General features: G+C 42.5%; 1 protein-coding gene across 4 annotated transcripts in view; it reads right to left on the bottom strand.

Annotated features, from left to right (window-relative positions):
• Positions 1-61: 61 nt before the first annotated feature.
• abl1 (c-abl oncogene 1, non-receptor tyrosine kinase) overlaps positions 62-22,617 on the bottom strand; it is a 36,192-nt gene continuing 13,636 nt past the window's right edge. The window contains exons 1-11 of one of the 4 annotated variants that reach the window (XM_062434376.1): positions 15,189-15,811; positions 8,571-8,735; positions 7,534-7,829; positions 5,831-6,103; positions 5,510-5,594; positions 5,127-5,304; positions 4,322-4,506; positions 4,080-4,232; positions 3,894-3,983; positions 3,636-3,764; positions 62-3,463 (exon numbers count right to left, since the gene is read on the bottom strand). In XM_062434376.1, coding sequence (XP_062290360.1) covers positions 1,788-3,463; positions 3,636-3,764; positions 3,894-3,983; positions 4,080-4,232; positions 4,322-4,506; positions 5,127-5,304; positions 5,510-5,594; positions 5,831-6,103; positions 7,534-7,829; positions 8,571-8,735; positions 15,189-15,273 — 3,315 coding nt within the window. In that variant the 5' untranslated portion in view covers positions 15,274-15,811 and the 3' untranslated portion in view covers positions 62-1,787. Of the gene's footprint in view, positions 3,464-3,635; positions 3,765-3,893; positions 3,984-4,079; positions 4,233-4,321; positions 4,507-5,126; positions 5,305-5,509; positions 5,595-5,830; positions 6,122-7,533; positions 7,830-8,570; positions 8,736-15,188; positions 15,812-22,617 lie in introns of those variants that run through there. The other 3 variants (XM_062434375.1, XM_062434374.1, XM_062434373.1) reach the window with 3 other exon arrangements.

Raw genomic sequence — 22,617 nt, forward strand, 5'->3', positions numbered from 1 at the left:
GCACATTTACACTCATGTGGAAAAAGCACCAGACTCAGTACATTTATTTCAAGTAGCACAACTGCTTTGTATTTTATTGCAACAAAAATTGCACAAGGCTAGAAGGAGGAACAAATAGGAATAAGAAAACATATTTACAAAAAAAAAGTGAAATGCTCTACAAAATCGGTGAGGAGGCTTAGACACAAAAGTAGAGTAGTGGTATGGTTGGTAAAGGGGGAGGAATTTAAAATAAGAGCCAACACTGACAGTACCATGTTGAAGTCAAGGCAGCTTGCGGTTGACTTGTGTCCTCAGGCATCGCAGTCAGACAGGGCACATGGGGATGAGAGAACTACAGCACAAATACTGAAAATGTCTTGAAAATATTAGAAACATTAATTTCATGGGTTTTTGAAGTCTATCATGGTCAGCTTCTCACTTATACATTATTTTGTAAGACAGCAAGTGACAGATCCATAAACATTTCAGTCCAGTGTTTCCCCCAGGATATATATTTATTTGCTGGGGTGGAAAGGCCTCTGAAACAGCATTTAGACCGTGTGACGTAAAACCCTCCATCAAAACAAATTCTTCCATCCAAAGAGGCCCCTCAGTGGTCGGAGAAACACTGTTTCAGTCCATGATCCCTCTATACAGATCACACAGCATGCTGCTGCAAGGCCAAACTGCTACTGATGGCTTTTATGACTGGCATGTAGAGAAAGTATAGTCAAACTTATTAAAAAAAAAAAACAGTCCAGTCTAAGGACAACATAAAACAACAGTCAGATCCACTGAGTTGCAGATTCTGCACCCTGGTCCCTCTCCAGAACAAGCTGGAGACAAAAGGTTTTTTGGTATGGCAATCAAACATGTAAATCCAATAAACAAATCAGCACAGCTATTCTTAACCACTTTGCCACAATTCTGCACTTGTGGTGTGGCAAGTCTTGGAACAGCTGTGTCAAATGTGTTTAAGGCACTATTTTTTTTTACTCAAGTGTGCAGAGAAGCAAAAAGGTGAAGGCTAGAGGCTCATTCTGCCACGTTTGCTTGCTCCCATTATTATTTTATGGCACATGGTTGCAAATACTGCAAAAAGCATTCATACAGTACGGAACAAACACTGACACGATTTCATCACTCAGCACGCAACCAATCACTGATGAAATGTTACAAAGCGATGGAGGATGTTGGGATGTGTTGGACAGAGGCATCAGGTTATAAACACTGTGTTTCCAGATGCTCCCTAATTTTACAGGTGAAAATGGAAACAATGAGATCAGACATAAAAGTGTTAGAAGGCATCCTAGGACAAGATGAGGTTAAGTGTTTTTTGTCATTGTCATCGGCATCAATGAAAAAACTCAAACAGTGACGGAAACAAATATCACAGGCCTTTTTTCTACTAGTGTCATTAATAAAGGGGAAACAACAACTAGAATACATGAGACATGATCATTTCAAAAATGATTGGCGAAAAGTCATGTTGATAAAGATTTGGCCCCTAGCCTCTCATTAAGGCCAAAAGACACAGTTCATTCATAGTTAAGGCTTTTCAATATTGCAATCACTTGACATCATCTACAGAAAGATTCCTTTGACTCCATCCACAACAACCACAGGCTTAAGTGTTTCAGAGTGTAAACCTACACTCTGCTGCTGCTCTCCAGCAGACTTTACCCTCAGCTCTCCAACATGAACCTGGCACAGACCACAGTTCATGCACATGCTCAGAAAAAAAGGGTAGTGTAAGATACAATTCTTATCAGTTTTATTTATTGATAGTGTAAGATTTTAAGGCGCTACCTCTGAACAATGTCACTGATCTCTTTGACAGAGGACAGCAGCTTGCTGAAGTCCTGCTGTGCATTGCCACCCCCTGTGGCGGCGGGGCAGATTTGCAGCTCACGCAGGCTGCTCTCAAGCTTGTTGATAGCCTCGCGGAAGGCAAACTTGTTCCTCATCTGCTGGATGGAGTCGACGTAGCTCATGCAGTACTTCGACAGGTTCTTGCCGGCCTCCAGCACAGCACTGTGGCTACCCGTCTGCTCCGAGTTGCGGCAAATGGCTGCGCGGAGCAGCTCGGTGCCCTCCAGCACCATCTCGCGCGTCACGGCTGAGTTCGGCGTACGTTCAGAGGCCTGGCGAGGTGCAGTCTTGCGAAGGGAGCGTCGGGTGTTCACGAGGGGGATGAAAGCAGTGGGTGAGCTCTGGTCGCCAGGGGAGGTGAGGGAGGAAGAGAAACCTCCGAGGCTCTGGCTGGAGAGGGAGGTGCTCACTGAAGTGGAGGAGGTGGAGGTCTTTAACGGTTGAGGTTTGGAGGTGGAGCCCAGGGGCAGCTTCTTGGAGCCCTCACTGAGGGATGTGCGGGCTTGGTCACTGGCAGTGGTTGAGTGGTGGGGCTCTGACACAGACGGGAGGCCCTTAGCTTTGATGTCTGAGGGGGAGGGGAGTTCTTGAGTGGGGCTGCGGGAAATCTTGCCTGTTTTGGCATTGGCGGGTGGTGGAGGTGGGGCTGGTTTGGGTTTCTGAAACTTTCCTCTTTCCCTGACGGATGAAGAGTCCACAGTGTGCCTTTGCCTGCGGGCCCTGCACTCTTCTCCAGCTGCCCCCAAAGCAGGGAAGACATTGGGCTTGAGAAGCTCAGCGTGGAGAGCACTGGTCTTGGAGTTCTCCAGCCCCGGTACCCCTGGTCTCCTGACCACCTTAGGTGTTGAAGCCTGAGGACTGGATCCAGGACTGGGCTCAGTGTCTTTTAACACCTCATCAGATGTTTCTTCTGTCTTTTTAGGCAGACGTGGTGGGGGAGTCAGGGTGCCCATTCGAGGGGCGTTCTCCCCTTTCTGCTCACTGGTTCTCTTTCGTGGCAGAGCTGGTTTGCCCCCAAAGGTGCCTGAGTCAAAGTGACGCTGGCCCAAGTCTCGCGGCAGTGTAACAGACTTCCATTCAGTGCCATCTGAGCTGGAGGGCAGGCTAGAGGACCAGAGGAAACGCTTCGAGTTAGACATCACTTCCTCCTCACTGGGTGGTGTGGTAGCTGCCTTGCCCCCTGGGCCAGGCACTGCAGGAGCTCCCTTCTTCCTGGGGAATAAAGGTCCAGGGTAGGTAGGAGCTCCGTTGGTGATTCCCCCCGCCCCATTATTGTTAGTACTCAGAAATTTTGAGGAGTCAAGTCCGTGTGCCGTGTCATTAATGGCCAAAGATCCACCACTGTTGAAGCTGTCACTGTCCCGAGGATCTGGAGTCACAACCCTCCTGTCAGGGTGGACGTCCATCTCTCTGAAGGAGGAGCTGCGTTTGGGAGGAGCTGGTGCGTTCTTTTTCTTTTTCTTGATGAGGCTGAGAAAGCCACTGCCACGTGTCTTATCCTTGTCTTTCGGTAGCAGGCGGTCATCCTCATTCAGGTTGCTGTCCAGGAGAGGGCGCTCTTTCCTGGGGAGCATGGGTGATGACACAGCTGCCTCTGGATCAACTGGGTCTAAAGAGTGCAAAAGAATCACGGAACCATCAGTGATAAATAAAAGCACTTCAATTGAGTATAAAACCACAACTATTCCTTAATGTATAACAACAACTAGTGTTTTATTTTACAGATTTTTAGAGATGTTTAAATAGGGGCAGAAAGCACAGTGCACATCTGTGTGTCTCACCTGGACTATCTCCATCCCGGTTGTCCATGTTTTTGCGAAGAGTTCTTGTCTTGGTGGGCAGCTCTGGAGCCTGCTGAATGGAGCCCAATGTCACCTTCTTCCCTTTCTTCCCCAACTCCTTTTCCACCTCTAATAATACATATACAGTCGAAATTTAACACTTAACCACACCCCTGTAGCCTAAGACATAACAACATTGTCAGCAGAGACCCAACAAGAAACATGCTTTAGAAAGTTGTAACTTAAAGTAGCACCGACCGTCAGAGATGCTGGACTCCTGGAACATGGTCTCAAAGGCTTGGTGTGTTTCAGCAAAAGATGGACGTTCTGATGGGTTCCACCTCCAGCCTGACGGGAGGGAAGACAAAAAATAAGAATAAGTTGCTGAGCGTTGCAGAAGCGTTAATCCAATCATGACCTGAATAGATGCATGTTGCTACTCACAGTCCCTCATGAGTTCATAGACCTTCTCAGGGCAACCCTCTGGTCGGTCCATGCGGTAGTCTTTCTCCAGCAATTCGTAGACCTGGGACAAGTCAATGCCGGGGTATGGAGACATCCCATAGGTGGCGATCTCCCACAACAGCACACCGAATGCTGGAGATGTCATCATGAGAAAATTAGTTGTGTGATTCATGAAACAACAGAACGAGTTTCAGAAGTGCTGCCTGAATATGAAAACCTACCCCAGACATCAGACTTAATAGAGAATTTGTTGTACGCCAGACTCTCTGGAGCGGTCCATTTGATTGGGAACTTGGCCCCGGCATGAGCTGTGTAGGTATCTCCTGTCATTAACCTGCTCAGGCCAAAGTCAGCAACCTTCACCAGGTGGTTCTCTCCGACCAGACAGTTACGGGCAGCTAAGTCCCTACAGCAGAGCATACAGAGGAGAATGAGTGATGGACAGGATTGGATAAGAAACAGACCAAATAGTCCAAGGATCAAACAATTACTGAAAAAATAAAACTAAGAGAAAGCGAGAACAAATACTCAATAGCTATCCACGTCTGTGTTGGATTCCTACAGATGTTTTGTGTGAAGCAAAGTTGCAAGCTGAGTCTTGTCAGGTTTAAAAATTAAAACGCAGCTGGCAAATGCAAGTGACATAAATCATCCCATTGCCTCTAAAGAACCTTGTTAAATGTGCCAGAACAAACTGAGTATGTTACAACATCGACTCGTCTGCAATACAAGTCAAGTCTGTCCTCCAGTGAGAACAGATGGGAGAGTGAGAAGGGAGCTTCTCAGGAATGTGGGAGAAAAGAGAGATTGAGATTTAAAGGCAAAGATGTTTCACTTCTCTGGTATTCATGCAGCTCTGACTCGGACTACAAAACTGATCTGTAATCAGGTTCCTTCAATACTAAAGGCTAAAATCTATTCTAGGTTAGCACTCAGACTCTCGTGAACTTTCTCAAGGCTGACAAACCTCTTCAATGTAACTCAGACTTCAAAAAAGGAAGTGTTAGATCTTAGATCTACACCCACCTGTGTATAAAGTTTTTTTTCTCCAGGTACTCCATGGCAGAGGAGATCTGTGTGGCCATGTGGAGCAGCACCACAGCATTGACCTCCTCTCTGTTGCACTCCCTCAGGTAGTCTAGTAGGTTACCATGGGTCATGAACTCTGTGATAATATAGAACGGTGGCTCCCGTGTGCACACCCCTGCCAACGACACGTCATAAAAGAAAACATTAACAATTATTGAACATCATATGTTTGCTTGCATGTTGCTTCAATCTGTAAATCTGGTTACAACTGAAAACAACCTATTTAAGTAATGAATTCAAGCAATATTTTTCAGATCTCAGTGTTTTGACATTGACAAACAGGTGCTTGTTTGTTTTTTTTATTTGAAATATTGACCTACCTAACAGTTGTACCAGGTTGGGATGTTTGATCTCTTTCATAACAGCAGCCTCTTTGAGAAATTCCTCCACCTCCATCGTATCCTCCTGGAGACAAAGATATCAGCAAAACAGGTGAGAAAAATGATAAACTGGCTGCAGTTGCATCCAGAAAACACCAGGTGGTAGCATTATTCAGCTCAATTAAAGATTTATAGCTGACACAGTGAGAATGTCATGACAGTAAATGTCAAGATGTTTCTGCCTGACTAAATGGAGGCTGATAGTCTTTTCCTCCCAAAATCAAATGTGAGCATTGCAGAAAGAAATCCAAACTTTTATACCTTTAGTGTCTTCACAGCCACAGTGAGGTTGTACTTCTTCCAAACACCCTCGTACACCTCCCCATACTGGCCGCCTCCCAGCTTGTGCTTCATGGTGATGTCAGTGCGCTCCATCTCCCACTTATCGTAGTTGGGGGACACCCCATAGATGGTGGGCTTGTTGCGCTTCGGTGCCGGGTAGTGTAGCGTGGTGATGAGGCCGTCGGCCACCGTGGAATGGTGATGTACCAGCTCTGCCAGTGTGTTGAAACGGCTTTCTGACGAGACGTACAGCTGCAGGAGAAAGAGATTCTACATTTGAGTAGATGTGCACGAGAGGTCAGTTCAGTTAAGGGTTTTGACAGAATTTTTATGAGAAAAATTAGGAAAAATATCTGACATTTTTAAGACAAATAGAAGATTAATAATGTCAATCCATCTAATGTCTGAATATTTTCAGTGACAGGACATACAGGTTTAGTTCTTCATGAGGAAATTAATATTTTGCACTTAGCAAAGTCAGAGGAATGTCAACAGTGCAACACAGTTAAGAAACATTTCTATTACACTAACTAGCTGCATTAACAGTGCTTACAGATGAAAAAAAGAGGTGTATCAAGAGTGGGTTAGTAGCAACACCATGAAATAATCTACTCTTGACAAAACAATGCACTAATGTATTTTCTTCATAATGAACAATCTCAGGCCATTCAAAAGCAAACAAGTCATTGGTCAGGAAGCTGGTGGAGGGGAGGATATTGGTCAGGGCTCAGTGGACACAGTCTTTTCCATTGTCCAACTCTTACATAACCCTAAAAATAATTTGCTCTACAATCTGCATTTCTTTACTCGTGAAAAGGCTCTTTGCTCAAGCTGAAGGCATGTGGAGGGAAAAAGTGAAAAAGAATGACCTTGATGGTAGTAAAAAGACCTTTGAAATCTAAAGAGGATTTAATGGTCAGTTGGCCCGCTTTCCTGGCTTAAACCATGACCGTTTTACCAAATCAAAGGGGGAAAAATGAGAATTGGTTTTACATAAAAACCTTGGTTATTCAGTGCTGTGTTAATCACAGAGTTACAGTGAAATAAAGTGGCAGCTAAGGAGAGTGCTGAGGTCATCTCAAATTATTGGACAAGTATATCATACCAGACCCTTGAGTTGTAGCTCTCAGTGGGAGGATGGAAAACAATATGAGATGGGGAACCATGAGTGTGTTCGTCCATTTGGTTTGGTGTGTGTGTGTGTGTGTGTGTGCATACTTGGCTGCATCTGTCTGTGCTAATGCATGTCTTAGCATGGGCGTCAGTGTCTGGCCCGGCCTCGTGTCTGCTGGCCATTATGAGCAGCACAGCGGTGGTTAGAGGCATTCTTCTCATAGCTAGCGTTCCTCCAGCTAGCTCACCTCGCTACATCACAGACTTTAGGGTGACACAGCCAAAATGGCAGCTGCTTCTCAATTGATATAGCACTTTGGGGGAATCCCGCACCAAGACTGCCCTACATACAGTGAAAAAAGCCCTGGGCTTACCTGTATCGTTTATTTGAATGGGGTATCCTGCTTTCTTTAATGAGCACAAAGTCTTCTTTAAGTTAAAAATAAAGCAAACTGTCAGAAGATTTTAAGCATATCTAAGGCTTTTTGTTTGTGTCGGAAGTGTATGATCTGATCTGAACTGAACCGATCTGTTCTTGCAAATATTAGACTTATATTTAGTTTGCCCACCTTGCCGTCGGATGCAGTGTTAATCCTGTAATGGTAGACTCTCCCCTCGTACCGCAGAGAAATGGACCTCTGGCCGGGGCTGCTCTCGCTCTCGCGGACCAGGAAGCTCCCGTTAATGCCCGAGCTGAGCAGGTACTCGGCAGCGTTGCGTGACACAGGTCCGTGGTACCAGCTGTGCTTCTCCAAGCTGTTGACGGGGGTGATGTAGTTGGACGGCACCCAACCCTGGCCATTCTTGGTCTGCGCTTCGCACCACTCGCCATTGTGGTTGTAACCTAGCACGCGTAGCTTCTCCCCTAGTTAACATGAAGAGATTCAAATTTTTAGAAAATATCCAGGCTAATTGTGGCCAAAATATCTGGTTACATCTTAATCCTGTGATCTTAACAAAAAGGAGTTGTTACATAGTTGTTTTTAATCTTCTATATTATTCACATTGAGAAAAGGCTGCCATAATATGAACACTTTATCAGAAGTGAACTCCTCTGTATCTAATGTCATGTTTCCTCAGATCAGTCATTTGGTGACCTTATCTAAATAAATATATTTGCCTATTCCTTGTTGTCCAAACCTCAAATTCAAACAATTACTTCATCCATGTTATTCGACACTATATACACCAAAAGTAAAAGTAACCTCGCGTGTTGAATGGATTGTATTAGAATTAAGTGGAAAGTAATTACAGGAATACACAGGACATTTGCTTGTTTATTCCGGTGCATATGTTCTCTCCTTCCTTCCTCTGTTTGTCTGCGTGATCCATCTGTGGTATTGTTTCACAGTCAGTTCAGTGGAAAACAAAAACCCCTCATGTGTGAGAACATCATCAGGAAGTGAGAGTCAGACGGGGATGAAGAAAGAGAGGGAAGGAGACGAGACAGGAAGCAAATATAAGCAGATTCCCAGGAAGATTTGTGACCTTACTGAGACTTCAACTGTCTGTTTGTGTGTCACTTTCAACTTCAACCAATAGTGATATGTGACAGAATTGTTAAAAAAATAGTCAGAATAATTCCTAGATTAATAAGCTTGCTCACCTTTAGTAATGCTGAGTGTGTTGTCCCCGCTGGCCACGAAATCATAGAGCGCAACAAACAGGTTGGGGTCATTCTCGCTGGGCCCGGCCAACAGGTTCTCTTTGGAGTTCCAGCGAGCCGCTTCTGTCAGACCCTGACCCTCAAAGTCTGGTCTTTGGAGAGCTTCTGAAGGAAAAAAACAAGAAAATCTGAATATCAGAACACATGGAGTTGCAGTTACAATGTCAAACAGTGCATTGCTGAAGGGAGGGAGATCTGTAGGCGTGTGTTTGGTATGCAGCGACACTGTGAAGCAGTTTTCCCATGCAGCTTTGCACATGTAGGATGATTAAGCAACTATGTCAGCTAATGCCTCTCCATGTGTCGTTTAAATTTTTTTTCTCCCCCTTCCAGGGTGCCTTGCTCCAAACAAGCGGGTCGTCAGCTGTGATCCCACCATGGGATTAGAGTAATAAACCTGATCATGTGACCTGCGGTGTTCCTGCTGTCTCTATAACTTTTCATTTCCTGGATTATCCCTGCTTAGTTTTCATTTTGGTGAATACCTGGACAACTAGCACACATCAGACTGTGAGAATGTGTCTCAGCATGAATCTTCCACCGTAACAGTAACACGGATGTGCTTGCACTCAAAAGGTAACAAGTCAGAATTCAAAGTGCTTTGACTTAGAGTTATGTTAATTATAGACAGCTTGAATTATACTCATTTTACTGCAGTAAAACTGATTGCAGTGAAAAATGGAAATAATGACGAGAAAAGAAGAAGAGGAGGAGGAGAGAAAAATGGTGAAGTGAGTTTAACTGCAGTTTGGCGTATATGAGCTGAACATGAGCTTAATTGTGTGACTTGCTCAGCTGTTGTAACACATGTTTCTGAGGAATTTTACCATTTCACCCCCCAAGCTCACTCACACACACAATCACACCAACAGAGGCAACATGCTAGTGCAGCACTAGGTGTTTACCTTTTTCGTGAGAATTTCACCAACAGAAACAAGATGTGAGGATGGATATTTCCTCCTCATATCATCCTCCAACCAAACCCTCAAAAAGTAATAAAACAAACAAACTGGATTTAATCGTTCAATTCTCAATAATTATAGTATGACTGCAATAAATGATAACATGTGACTTAACTTTTATTACTTACTCATTCACTCACATACTAAATGAGTCACAGACATAGACTGTATATAAGAAATGGACGTAACATCCGTGAAACCCATTGGTTTGTGGACTGCTGCTCGGAGGCCAATAGTATCGGATCTGAGCAGCGCCATCTTGAAAATTGCAGCTGCATGCCGGGAAAAATAAAAACAGGGATTCTACTTATATGGGCATCAGGAGGAGCATGAGGCGCCCTCCTGAACCTGTGAGCCAATCAACCTGTCAATCACGACGTAGCCACGCCCTAATGCATACCCTGCTTTATCGTCAAATATAAAATCAGGGAGGCCAAAATGTCCCAAATGAACATCATACTGCATTGAAGAAGGCTTTAAACTAGCGATTGAGACCATAAACACATTTTGAAAACGTTTACTGAGGTTAGAAATCAAGTGAGAAGTTGGTGAATTCTCCATTGACTTGTATAGAGACGGAAGTCCTTTTGACACCAAAACGGTTGCCCCCTGGTGGCCTTTTGATAGAATGCAGTTTAAAGTTACTTCCGCGTTGGCCTCATTTCAGAGGACCAGAACTCCCCGCCTGGTCACAGACCTATTTATATTACAGGCCAGTTATAGCAATGAATATTTAAACAATTACCTAGAAAACTTATTTGGCTCTTACATTGTTTTCATTATTTTGTTACACAGAACCATCAGAGAAGTTGTCCTTGTAAACTGTTTGGAAAAGGGCAGGCACTTGGCAGGTGATTGGATAATCCATCTGTCTATCATCGTCTTACCCTGAGAGGCAGTTGGATTCGCAAGATCACGCAATCACACGAGAATCCTCATATGATGTTGATCGGTCTGAACCAAGTGCATAACTTGAACCCTGACAGGATGGATTCTCTCGTGATGTCGTGATCTTGCAAATCCAGCTGCTTCCCAAGGTAAAGTAGTTTTAGGTACTGAATGAATTATTAAAAGGCTTTTTGAACAGTAAAACACACACATATACAGACTGATTCAAAGTAATCTGGTGACCTGTAGAGTAAATAATAAATACTGATTTCTAAATATGATGCTTTAGTAATTTAGCAATGATGCCCTTCTATAACTGCAAAACTACAAACCCAAAACACTACTGAACAGACATTTTTACCGTATTTTCCTCCATGTAAATTGGCTGTTATAGTTATGACAGAATTTTTCACACATCCTGATATAAATACCAAAATCATGTATGTTAATGTTAAATGTAGGTAGGAATGATTTATGTGACAAATGTTAAATGTCTATTTTTGCTTGGTATTTGCTGAGTACATGTAGGTGTGTGTATATGGGTGTAGATGGCATGTATGCTTGTTTGTTTATGTATAGGTAATGTATATACATATATTTACATGTATGGTTTAAAGGTTAGGGCATCTATAAGCCTGCAGCCCTGTTGTTAGAGGGATGTGTTACTGTTTCTTTTTTTTGGTGGTTCTATTTATTTTTTGCTGATCAAAATAAACTCAAACTCAAAACTCAAAACAATTGCAAATACATTCAGAAATATAAAGAGGACTCTTGAAGTCAACTATTCACCAACACTGACGAATCTTTCAAAAGAGAACAATAGCCTGAAGGCAAGTTTGAGGAAAGAGTCAGTGTGATTTACACTTTGGGAGAAAACCACTGCAAGTCTACGGCTTCTCCTCAAGGCTAAAGAAGACACAAAGGAAGCAGATAGTATTTGATAATCACACCACACAATCATAATTTGTTCTGCTGCATATTTGCAGGCTTTTGTCATAAACCTGAAGTTCCGTCCTTCGCAAAAAAATATTTTTGGCATTTGCAGCTAAAATGATACGCAGAGTTTCACAGCTCAGTGGACCGACAAAGATTTCAAGTTGCCTTTTTCCTTCGGATCACATAAACAGTAACATAAGGAAGCAGAACTTAGCCAAATTGTATGTATCACAGTCTGATAAAATGTGAAACCAATGCTCAATGGCAGCTTTTAATTAATGCATTATATCATGCCCTGAGGTGCAGCAGGCAGGAAAATTGTGAGCACTTTTGAACATTTCCCTCTCGCCTACACACACCAACAAGATAGAACAGTTATCCATTCTCCATCAAGTGGAGACCATACATCTGAGATGAGTTGAGTTTTTCTGTTTCTCTCTACCTTGAGGCTCAATAAAACCTTTCCAAAACTAACAGATTACCACTTGCTCACCACATTTATTGCATATTGGATGCTAGTTAAGAAAAATCCACATATCTACAATGTGTCTCAGCATAAAATATGGAGTGAGGTCACCTGATGTTTGTCTTCCAGACATTACTGTATGTATGTCTGTAAAAGGAGTGAGGAAGTTTTCCTGGTGTGAAGGAATCAGGGTGTAAAAAACACGCCAAAATCATCCAGAATCTGTGTACTGTACCACAACTGCGATTTATTCACTCGGGGACTTGGGGAAAAGCACAATGTGTACTAAGTGATAAAAGGCACAGCTGTATTTGGTGGAAACACAGAGCAGAGAGCTGACTGAGCGTGCAGTGAAGAGGATACTCCGTGGCAAAGTAGGGATTCAACAGAGCTACAGACATCCTATCTGGATGATTTAGACTGTTGTCAAATGTGACATCATGGACACACTCAGTAGAACTCCAAGCATTGAGCGTGATTGCATCCACCTCAGATGAAGGAGCTTTGAATTCGCAGTTGGAGAAAATATGACTTGCAAGTTCCTTAATACACGAAGCACACAGAGTTAATAGAAAACACTATCAAAACTAGTGTAACACTGAGGAAGTAAAAAAGAAAATATACAGCCTGCAGCCAGTCACATGACATTGTTGACAAGTGCAGGCATCATTGAGTTGGAGGCCAGGGAAAGACTCACCAGCCTACTCGCAGTGAGAAAGTAAAAACCAAACGTGGTGCTTCTTTTAGGTCACAAAGCTTGTGAGAAGATGCCAGGCTTGATTTCAACTGGGACACGCTGCCTTTCTCAGACTCTTAATATTTCGGTGCGTTCCAAAGAGAGGCAAAGCTGTCGCATTTTGAAGCAATTCCTCGACTATCAAAGATACAGGCATCCATATGACGCATGCAAAAATATACCAGACAGTAGACCCACATAAACAGATAAGTTGCTTTTCTGTTTAGAAACTGAAAGACTGATGCTTTTACATAAAACTATGTGGTGATAATTGATGTTAACGACTAGGCAGATAATCATTGGCTAGTTCAGAAATGTTTGACACAGTCTTGTGTCATCGTACGATTCCCAACTTATCCAGTTTTACTTATACAGTATTTTGTGTCCAATATGAAACCTTGTCATGTAAAGTAATATAAAACTGTAAACAAAGCAATGAAAATGGTTGTGCAGAGACAAAATCTTTGCCACGGAAAAGCTAATTTGCACAGTTGCAACAGTCAGTATTGGCTTACATTGTGCAGGTGCTTAGGATATTATATCAACACTTCTGAGGAAATCAATAAAAAATTCCCATTTTAACAAGAGTGATGTTTCCAATGAACATACTTAAAAACAAATAATACAGATAACACTGGGATTCAAGTAAAAATCACAGCCATGTTTTGTCAAATTCGGGCTTAAGTCAAGGACTGAAGTCAGAGATCAAACAACAGGTAAAAGAGCACTAACCGCCAAGCAAGGCTCAGAACTGCTAGCAAGCAAAACATACCATATGTCAAGAGTTTGGCCTGGTCATAAAGCGTGTGGGCAGACCCTGTCACACATGTCCACTTTACGGGCCACAAATACCACAGCACTTTGTGAGAGGGTGACAGCACACTGACACATGGACCAAGGAAACACTCGCTCAAAAAAAGAAAATAAAAGTCATAGGAAAAGGAAAAATCGGGACGTCAGGTCACAAAAGAAACTGAAATGATATTTTTAAAAAGTCCTGTTAATCGGGCTGCAGTTCTCCAGAGTCATTCAGTGGGAGGAATTACAGCATGTCCTGGCGGCGCTACAGAGGTGACACTGAGAATGATTAAATATGTGTGGAACTTGTAAAGAATTCGTGGCTATGACTGCACTGCTGTGAGCAACAGGAATGCACCCTAACCCTGAGTCTCACACGGTGATGCAAGGCAGAAATTTCTTCAAAAACCAGACAACTTGAAAAGAAAATGTCTGGTTCCGCTTGTCCCCTGGTAATCAAGACCACGAGAGCCCTGCTAGTTTTGATTCCAGTCATCTTAAATGAGCTAACTAACTGCCCCGAATAGTAGTCTGGGTCCACAACAATGAATCTTTATAACAGTGTGGTGTGCTTCTAATGTATGAGGCTAACCGTGGTCCAAACCTGCATATTTCTGAGGGCTAAGAGAAGGAAAACCTCTGACTAGCATATTTCTCTTGCATCACCTGTCATCACCTGACTGGGAGGTGGTAGAGAACAAGGGAAGCTGATTCACATCCTACATCTGATATGTTTCAACCCACTGGGAGATGTAATATTGTAATGAGAGGATATTCAAACCAGAGCAAGAAAACATGGAAAAAACACCATTTTCACTAATTTGATTAACGATAAGGTCATCGAATATTTAAATGGTTGTTTTTTTATGCTTATAGTTCTTTATACATGGACGTTTATGCTTGTAATTCTCAGTTTGACAGTAAACTTACAACTTGAAGCAAAAGACAAATGAGGCATCCAAGTCAAATGAAGTAGTTGAACATCTCAGTATGAGATTTGTACCATATGGTCTGAAAATTAGAGACTCTTTATCACCGTCATCGACCTCAGTGGGGAGCGAACCAGCACTATTCCCTCTATTAAATCATTTTGTTGTGCAATCTTTGGCACTCATAAAACTCCATGAGTTTTCTATTACTGATCAATTACTATGCTGATTATGTTCAGACTCAATGTGTCCTGAAGTTCTTAAAACTCCTCTTGTGTTTTCATCATCATGGGCAAATCAATGATTCACTTTTAGTGTGACCAGAACAGCACACAGTCTAAGTAATGGAAACAAAGTCATCGTTAATCCTCAGACTACAAAGAAATGTGAATATATATACACATCTCCTTTATCCTCTAAATTCATTATGGAAGATTTAAGTACTGAAACATGGCAGAGGACTGAAAAGGAGAGTGTAGACTGAGATTAGACCCCCTCTTCTCATAAACAAGAGTTAAGTGGGACACGGCCAGGAGTCAGATTTCCTTGTATTCTCTTCTCCGTCTCTTTTTCCACTTCTTTCCTCTGCTGCTAGCCAGTGTGTCTGGCCTCCCTCACCCTCCCCTGTGCTCATACTCTCCTGCTCTCCCCTCCCCATTCTTCTAAAATGCCGCAATCATTGTTGAGACTTTTACACGGTGATATTTTCATTTTCTAGCCCTCTCTTGCTTTTTCCTGTCCCACACATCTACTTTTAAATTAGTTTGTATTTCTCGGAATAAACTATCAAATTCAAGGCCCACACTAGGAGATGACACAACAGCCATCACAAAATATAATTACCTTCCAAGTAACAGCTGGAGGAGGACGAGAGGCCTTTCTTAGATTTACACCCCACCAATTTCAGGCATATCTCCAACATTTTCATTTGCTTTCTTTCCCTTCCCGCTTGGAAACTTTGTTGCTGTTCAAATCAGACGTCTCTCGGAACGTTACTCCTCTACATGTGTCCAACAGGAGGAAAAAAAAAAAATCAAACACGAGAAAGAGAAAAAAACCCTGACAAAAGGAGACAGAGCACCAATCCAAAATGGGTGCTGAAATATAGTTGTTTTCTTTTTTCTCTGTCCTTCCAGCTGCTGTAAATCCTCTTGTTCTCCTCTCTCCTTTTTCCGCGACAGAAAAAGCAGAGTCCTGTCCGACAAAGTCTACCAAGTTTCTCTTCTGAGCGTCTCCATGTTTTTTTTTTTTTTCCCCCTCCTTGGCTTTTTGGTTAGATCCACTTCTGTACGAAACAACAGCGTTCCTAAAAAAGCGCGGATTTGATCCAAAAGCTTTCTAGACTTGTAGATGTGTCAGTTGAGCGGGCAGCAGGGCAGTCTCAACGGTGCCATTCCTCTCTCCTGTCCCCTGTGTGAGTGTGTATCTGAGGCACAGGGACTACTCGTGCTACAGCTGCCAACAAAGGGCCTCTTTCAGGATCAGCCTGCTGCACTCAATGACATCAGCTGAGCCCTCCCACCTCCCAGCAGCAAACACACAATGAGGGGGAGAGACCGCTACCACACACACACACATGCACAAGCAAGAGGAATACAAACACCTCACCGGCACATAAATTCATGCCAACATATGAGACGAAAGCTCCGGAGGTTTCATTAAAAACTTTGAAGGTTAGAAACAGTTTAGATCTTCAGTGTTTCTCTTTTCCTTCTGTTGAAGTCATGAGATGATTACAAGAAGCTCCTCCTCCCAACTTTTTAACCCCCCTTCCCCCTTCTCACTGTCTTTCTGCCCCTCTCTCTACTTCTCTGTCTCTCTCACTTTCTCTCTCTCTCTCTCTCTCTCCAGTCTGAAATGTTTACAGGTTCAGAAATCAGTTCGGGGACACAGGACTGGGGCTGTTAAATATGTAGCTGAAACTCTCAATCACGGGCAGCAAACCGTGAGGTAAGTATAACCTCCTATTCAAGTAAGAATGTAAGAAAGTCGCATATTTGAATTCATCAAAATGAAACCATTTATCTTCTTATCTTTCGAGAAACATGTCCTATCATGTGATTTTTAGACAGCAGCACTGGTTTAGCCAAATCTGGAAGGAACAAATCATCCTTGGGAGACGCCAAGTGCTCTTGCAACACAACTATTTATCTCTCTCTTCTGTCTTTTCTCAGCTGTCTCCCAAAGTTTACTGATAAACAACTCTTTCAAAAGTTTAGTCTAAACCACATCTCCTGGAGGCTAATCTATCGAAAAAGCAATCAAGATTGGGATGTCACTATAGCTGTGGTTTTAAATGCATCTGGGAGTGTTCATGACATTTTTCAAAATAATTATTCTTTGGAGGCATTTGGCTTTTGCGCTCTTCTTCCAATTGTTAAAGTGGGCATATGAACATTTCCAGGTCAATATTTTTTTATTCTGGGGCTCCACTGGAATATCTTTTCATGATTTACTCATCAAAAATCTTCATATTGATCTTTATACTTGCCCTTTTTGAAGCCCCTCAGTTCAGCCTCTGTCCAAAACTGTTTTAGCCCCTGCTCCCGACAACTCAACTCAGTGCTGATTGGCCAGCTCTCTGAAACTTTCGCCAGCTCTGAAGGCTATGTAAACAAACAGTTGTAGTAGGATTTCACTTCTTTTACTCGTTCTTTACACAAAAATGTCCTAAAATACATCTGTACATGTTGAAGTCAATCCAAAATATGCGAGTAGACAACACGATCAACCCATAGAACAAACTTAGAAACAAAGATTATGGAAAGGACAGCCAGTTATGGGCATGTGCAAACCATCGTACATCATTGCATTCAGAGCATAGACCGTATATAAAATGGACGTAACATCCGTGACGTCACCCATTGGTTTGTGGACTGCTGCTTGGAAGCCAATAGTATCGGATCTGAGCAGCGCCATATTGAACATTTCCGGTGCATGCTGGGTAAAAAAACAAACACGGATTCTACTTATATGGGCATCAGGAGGAGCATGAGGCGCCCTCCTAAACCTGTGAACCAATCAACCTGTCAATCACGACGTAGCCACGCCCTAATGCATACCCTGCTTTATCGTCAAATATAAAATCAGGGAGGCCAAAATGTCCCAAATGAACATCATACTGCATTGAAAAAGGCTTTAAACTAGAGATTGAGACCATAAACACATTTTGAAAACGTTTACTGAGGTTAGAAATCAAGTGAGAAGTTGGTGAATTCTCCATTGACTTGTATAGAGACGGAAGTCCTTTTGACACCAAAACGGTCGCCCCCTGGTGGCCTTTTGATAGAATCCAGTTTTAAGTTACTTCCGTGTTGGCATCATTTCAAAGGACCGAAACTCCCCATCTGATTCAGAGCAGACTGAAGCGTTTGACATTTTTTAGCTTCACCTTATAATTTGGAACTTTGACAATGTTTAACATAGACATCCAATGTTATAATCATATTGTAAAAATATATAAAAATATGATCAACACCCCTATAACGTAATGCAAGTGAATACAATAACCATGCAAAAAAAATACTGCATTCATAGATGATTTAATTTAACATGCTGTCCCCTTACACTGGCTAAAAGGATTACGAGGATTAGACACACTCCACAAATGGTCAGGAGAGCAGCTGTAAGCTACTGACTCTGTCGAGCAAATATTTTTCCAATCAACTGACCAACATCCTCATCTGTGTGTACTCCAGAGATAAGAGGAAATCCAGTCAAGTGAGTGATTAAATACTGGTGGGAGGCAGACTTGATGACACCATAATGAGTGGCATGAGTGCTAAACCTGTTTGCTGGCTGACGTGTTTGCTGGAATTTCCAATAAAGGGGGCTAAAAATATGCCCCGTACACAAAAGTAAACAAGGCACAATGGCATAAACAGCCATTATTTTTGGTTCAAAATCATGAAATGAAATCAATGAAGTCAGAGTATGTAGCTGACTGAAAAAGGTTTGCAATATAAACACATCCTTGAAGTGAAAATCTAATATTTTCTTGATTCTAATGAGGGTGGATCAAATATTAGAAACATATTTCAGTAAAACGCGATACAATTCAACAGCTTCATAGTCTTCACCCTCCAAAAATGACCTTTAAATCAACACCTCTAAAATTTGAAACAAAACTTAATATTATAAAAACATCATGAAAGTAAGATTTATTGCAAGACTGTTGTCTCCAATATACTGGAAAATCAGTGAATGACAATTCGACATTTTTGGTGGTCACAATAAAACTTTTTTTAAATTGCACAAGGATTTCTAAACAACTTCATCTGGTATTATAAAATGTCAAGTATTGCATGAGACTGGCTGACTTGACCATTTGGGAGAAAAAAAAAAGATCTATCGACAGATGTTTCTGAAGACAAAACTGATTCTTGTGTAATACATAAGGAGAAGTAGGAGGAAGGCAGAGGGGGACAGAGGAAAAGAAAAGGCTAGAAAATCCAATATAAGATAAGATAATGTCCGTCTGAGGGCTAGTCTTAGAAAACAATGTACAATGAAGGCTATTAATGGTTTATGAGCCACTTTGCCATAGCTATGTATTATCATTTTCATTAAGAGCTCATTATTTGCATCAACTGTACCTCTTATCTGGATTGGTTGTTGTAATAATTAAGAGTATGCTGGCCTGGTTTTCAGGGCTGGGTATCAGTACTTTATTACCTTAAGGCAGGGGTGTCAAACTTATTTTCATTCAAGGGCCACATACAGACCTATTTGATCTCATGTGGGCCGGATCATTAAAAAGATGGAGGGAAGGAAGGAAGGAAAGACAGACAGAAGAAGGGAAGGAACGAAGAAAGGAAAAATGGAAGGACAGATGGAAGGAAGGACAGAAGGAAGAAAGGGAGGAAGGAATAAAGGAAAAAGGGACGGTAGGAAGGAAGGACAGTTGAAAGGAAGGACAGAAGGAAGAAAGGAAAAAAGGAAGGACAGATGGAAGGAAGGACAGATCCAAAGAAAGGAAGGAACGAAGAAAGGAAAAAAGGAAGGTAGGAAGGAAGGAGAGATGGAAGGAAGGGCAGAAGGAAGAAAGGAAGGGAAGAAGGAAGAACAGAAGGAAGAAAGGGAGGAAGGACAGATGGAAGGAAGGACATATGGAAGGAAGGAAGGAAGAAGGGAAAAAAGGAAGGTAGGAAGGAAGGACAGATGGAAGGGAGGACAGAAGGAAGAAAGGAAGGGAGGAAGGAAGAACAGAAGGAAGAAAGGGACGAAGGACAGATGGAAGGAAGGAAGGAATGAAGAAAGGAAAAAAAAAGGTAGGAAGGGCAGATGGAAGGAAGGAAAATAACACAGGAGGGAAAGTGGGCCGGATAGCAACCCTCAGCGGTCCGGTTCTGGCCCGCGGGCCGCATGTTTGACACCCCTGCCTTAAGGTATCGACTGAAAAAACCCACCACCAAGTATTATCCAAACGTCTCCAGTCAAACAATCCCTGCATTCAATCCTTTTTGAACCCAGACTTTTCACAAACAATCACCACAAGCGTTCTTCGATTTAATGTGATTGGCTCCCTACTGCAGCAGCTACAACCCAGACAATCTGTGGTAATAATACTTAATAGCATGATTTTTATACAGTTATTTAATAAATATTTCAATTGTGTCACCACTGTCGATATGTATTTGTTTGAATATCATTTGGTTGGGGAGGAATGGTGGCATTTTATACACTTGAATGCTTACATTCACATGATGTGTATTGAATGAAGTACTCTATTGGTATCGGTGTCACTTTAAGGGTACTGGTATTGGAAGTGGTATTGAAGTATTAAAGGATACCCAGCCCTGCTAGTGTTAAGTATATGTGCTACTGCATTTGTGACCAAGGCCTGAATAATACTTACTCCATAGGAAACTTTTGACAGTCATAAAAATCCTTAAAATGTGGGAAGACAAAGAATTTGGAAAAGGTGCTCTCCAAATCAGAGCTACCCACCTCTGCAGCAAAGATGGAATCATGTATGAAGGGGGCTGGGAATCAGGAGAGAGCCTAAAATTTCGCCTTGAGACCTTTTCGCAAAACAACTTTCGACAAGCTGCCTTAACACAGCTTGATTGCCTTCCTCAGAGACCTCTAAACGCCTCCTACACATTTGTAGTTGTGAGGATTCATGATCAGAGATACAAGACAAAAGGTTTGGAGGGAGGGTTCAGATCATAGACTGTATATAAAATGGACTTAACATCCGTGACGTCACCCATTGGTTTGTGGACTGCTGCTTGGAAGCGAATAGTTTCAGATCTGAGCAGCGCCATCTTGAAAATTTCCGGTGAATGCTGGGAAAAATAAAAACCCGGATTCTACTTATATGGGCATCAGGAGGAGCATGAGGCGCCCTCCTGAACCTGTGAACCAATCAACCTGTCAATCACAACGTAGCCACGCCCTAATGCATACCCTGCTTTATCGTCACATATAAAATCAGGGAGGCCAAAATGTCCCAAATGAACATCATACTGCATTGAAGAAGGCTTTAAACTAGCGATTGAAACCATAAACACATTTTGAAAACGTTTACTGAGGTTAGAAATCAAGTGAGAAGTTGGTGAATTCTCTATTGACTTGTATAGAGACGGAAGTCCTTTTGACACCAAAACGGTCGCCCCCTGGTGGCCTTTTGGTAGAATGCAGTTCTAAGTTACTTCCGTGTTGGCCTCATTGCAGAGGACCGGAACTCCCCGCCTGGTTCAGATGTATAATTGGCCCAGTCAAGCTAGGATAGGCAATTTATTTTAGAAGCATTTTTGTTTTATTTGTTTGAATTCTCTTTACATCCCATCACAAACTAATAAATCTAATGCTCTGACAAAAAAAGAATAAAACATCCAGCATCTGTGGCCCACAGGCCTGTAATAAACACAACCAATAATTTCATTTGGCCAGCATGGAATGATTGGATGCCCTACCTGCGTGTCTACCTACCTACCTACCTATCTGCCCACACTCTGCCCGTGCACTCTTGGCACATGACTGGAGTCTTCCACAAGACTAAAACAGACAAAACTGAAAGTTTAGAGGCCAGATGAGCAGTCGGATACTGGTGGATTGGAAGTGATGGGACTGCCAGAATTACAAATGGGGAGAAAATCGGAATCGGAAACGGAAAGCAGAATGAAAAGCAATGTGTAGTCATCGAAATATTGACTTTAGTGCAGCGGAAACTGAACAGCGCATAATCTTATCAACAACACCGGAATGAGACACTTTCAAAAAGGAAGTGAACTCAGTTCCCAGAGGTGAAAAGTAGTGATAAAAGATTTGTATGCATTACAGCAGCTTCAGGTCAGATAATGACCCGTCTTTGGACTCTGATGCCGATCGTCATCTTGGGACTGAAGCTGCAGGTTGGGTTTGGCTCTATGACGGTAAGGTGACTGAGGAGGGCGTGCTGTTTTTGTCTGGTGGGAGGGACTTAGGGACAGAGAGCGGAGAAAGAGAGGAGGGCTGTATGTTTTTTTTCGCCTTTCCCCAAAAACTGCCTACCCCAGCTTTAACCTGGCCACAGCGGACCAGATAAATACAAACAGGGACAACCAGAGATATGTGTGAGGAATGAGATCATATTTTTTGATCAATAGTGAAGTCAAGATGCAGATTTTCATTTTTAACAACTCTGGCCAAGTACAATACAGCCACACTAGTCTTGATACCTCAAGTTACCTTAAGATTGTCTCTTGGGTACAGACATTGATGCTTTCATTAGCATCTACTGGCATTCTTCAACATGGCTCAGTGTCAGTGGTTTTTGCAAGTAATGACCTCAGTGCCCTGAGCATCCAGTCACATGGCACCAAGTCCTACATCATCGCTGGTGCTGGTATGGCTAACATTTGTGTTCCTCTCATACGCCACCCCAAACACCAATTAAGAAGAATTGCAGGCTTCCTCAAACTCTGAGAAAGGCCCATTAACTTACCACAGTCACAGAGTGTTGGGGAGATGAGAGGATGAGGGGAAGAGGAGAGGGGCTATAAAAATGTAGGAGGAAAGAGGAAAAAAGGTTGCAGATGGAGAAACATGAAGCACATTGTTTGGAAGTGAGCTCATAGGAGAATAACTCGCTCGCGTTTTATAATCTGAGCCTAGTGTGTTAACAGTTAGCTGACGTACATCCACCCACGGGATGGTTTTTGGCCCTTTTCCTCTAATATACCCCCTCCTGCTTTCCTGATTCCGTTCTCCAAACCTTCAAGAAGAGAACAGGTTGCATTCCCCGAGGCATAATGGCTCAGGATAGGGTGGGAAATAAGCACCAGCC

The sequence above is a fragment of the Scomber scombrus genome, chromosome 15 (genome assembly GCF_963691925.1).
Source record: "Scomber scombrus chromosome 15, fScoSco1.1, whole genome shotgun sequence".
In the NCBI taxonomy this organism is placed as follows: domain Eukaryota; kingdom Metazoa; phylum Chordata; class Actinopteri; order Scombriformes; family Scombridae; genus Scomber; species Scomber scombrus.